Here is a 2,038-nt window from a genome sequence, read left to right as displayed (position 1 = left end):
TAGTTTCTATGCTTTGCTTTGGGGAAGAATGGGGGCAGGAGAAGGTCATAGAGAAACTTTGCATCTGAGCCTTTTACTCTAGGGTTATCATTTTCTGAGCCCCAACACAACCCAAAGTATGTCCAGGCACTGCCAAGTATTCCTTAGGGAACAATATGATCCTGTTGAGATCTCCTGGTGTGGTACATATGGTATATTTAATCCTATTGAATAAGCCCTTGTTATAGCCTGATGAATAATAAATGGACAGGATAGAAAGCTTGGAATCTAATTTCCTTTAATGGATATTACCATATCAATATCAATTTCTTTTTGTGGTGCTGAGATTAAACCCAGGGCCTCACACATGCTAGGCAAGCACTCTACCATTGACAAAGCTATATCCTCAACCTCCAATTTCACTTTTAAAATTTGCCTTAATACATTTTGAGAGAAACTGATGTCTTAGCAAATAAATGGAAAAATAAAAATGGACAGTATTTGATAAGTATAGATTATTCCAAATCTGTAAATTGAATGTGTGGGTTCTATATAAACTGCAAGAACCTAAAATTCTAATGAAGATAGTTTTCTTGACAAATATTAGATAGAAACAAGGAATTTATTCATTATATAATTGTGAATAACAAATTTTATCAGTAGTAGCCTTTTCAGATTTATTAAGTAAAACACAAAGTCAGATTATTTTTTCAGGCATTATAGAAACCATTTCAAAACTACTTGTGTATGAATTCTACCTTTAACCTGGAAAATTTACATGGCATTTCAAATAGCAGAATTTTTTTTAAAAAAATATTTATTTATTTTTTAGTTGTAGTTGCACACAATACCTTTATTTGTATGTGGTGCTAAGGATTGAACCCAGGGCCTAGCACATGCTAGGTGAATATTCCACCACTGAGCCACAACCCCAGCGCCTCAAATAGCCAAATTTAACACTCCCAATAATCAGAATAAAGTGTTCATTTGAATAGGAATCCTTAAGAAAACCTTTGACCAATGAAGATCAGTGGTGTTGTCTTTGCCTCCCAAATTTAAAGCAATTATGTCTAGATTATATTCTTATCATTGTGCCAATAAATTTAGCCAAAAAAAGATTGTATATTTTCACTCTTTTTTTTTAAGATGGAGCAATCCTTTATTTTATATGCTTTGAAGTTTTCAGTAAACAATCTTTCAATGGAAAAGAAAACATGAAACATCAGCCTCCTGCCATCAGCAGCTGCTCTGCTCAGGGCCTAGGATCCGCCTTGCCCAAGTGATGAGGTGGAGGGGTGTATTTCCCTTCCTTTATTAGCTTATCCCGCTGCTTCTTGATGGTATTCACACGTTTCATCGTTTTCAGCCGAAGCAAACATTCTACAAAATCTTCATATTCTATCTTGCACTCTTTCTGTGCGCAGATATTACCAATTCCATGTGCACACTCTATCCATTCTTTTTCAAAAGCGTGGCATGGAGAAGGAATCTTGTAGGGCTGATCAGCACTTTGGATTGTTAGATGACGATCTAAGTTAATGCCCAACCTTTTCTGCACATCAAAGAAAGGCATGGCTTCCCACCACCGTGTCCTTGTCTCCTCCCGGGCCCTCGCTTCAGAACGTCCTGTATTTTCACTCTTGTAGTGTGTTTTTCCTCAACGCATATGAACAAGTCTTTCTATAATTCCCGAGACTTGCCAGGACCACATATTTTTGGGGATCTAAGCTGACAGACTCTTATAATGTCAAGGATTTTTGCCGCAGTCTGGCTGGGCACAAAATCACGAGCCACCACACAGCTTGTAGATTCAAACAGCAACTCTTTATTCCCGAACTCACACCAGCCGTCTACAATCACGTTCTGGGGAAATCCACGTTCTCTGCCCAAATCCACCCCCACTGGGCTTCTGTCTCCCAGAAAATACTGTCTGAATCCCATGAGAACTCAAGGGGAACTCAGGCAGCAGGATACGCCCTATTCCCAGCAGGAATAACCTTAAACCTGGAACGCCCTAAACCCGGATTATCCTAAACCGGGAACACCCTAAACCCAGATC

At 38.8% G+C, this 2,038-nt stretch overlaps 1 protein-coding gene across 1 annotated transcript; it reads right to left on the bottom strand.

Moving 5' to 3' along the window:
- Nucleotides 1-1,157: 1,157 nt before the first annotated feature.
- Nucleotides 1,158-1,613, bottom strand: LOC107144351 (NADH dehydrogenase [ubiquinone] iron-sulfur protein 5-like). Its single transcript, XM_015488170.2, has one exon. The coding sequence runs from the start codon at nt 1,550-1,552 to the stop codon at nt 1,232-1,234; it is 321 nt and encodes a 106-aa protein (XP_015343656.1). The 5' UTR covers nt 1,553-1,613; the 3' UTR covers nt 1,158-1,231.
- Between the last annotated feature and the right edge of the window lie 425 nt (nt 1,614-2,038).

The sequence above is a fragment of the Marmota marmota genome, unplaced genomic scaffold (genome assembly GCF_001458135.2).
Source record: "Marmota marmota marmota unplaced genomic scaffold, marMar, whole genome shotgun sequence".
Classification (NCBI taxonomy): Eukaryota; Metazoa; Chordata; class Mammalia; order Rodentia; family Sciuridae; genus Marmota; species Marmota marmota.
Note: the sequence above shows the minus strand (reverse complement) of the source record. Positions and strands in the feature narration are given on the sequence as shown.

Bases quoted from the DNA above. Each gene is read 5' to 3' on its own strand.
- LOC107144351 (XM_015488170.2), bottom strand. From the start codon at position 1,552: ATGCCTTTCTTTGATGTGCAGAAAAGGTTGGGCATTAACTTAGATCGT.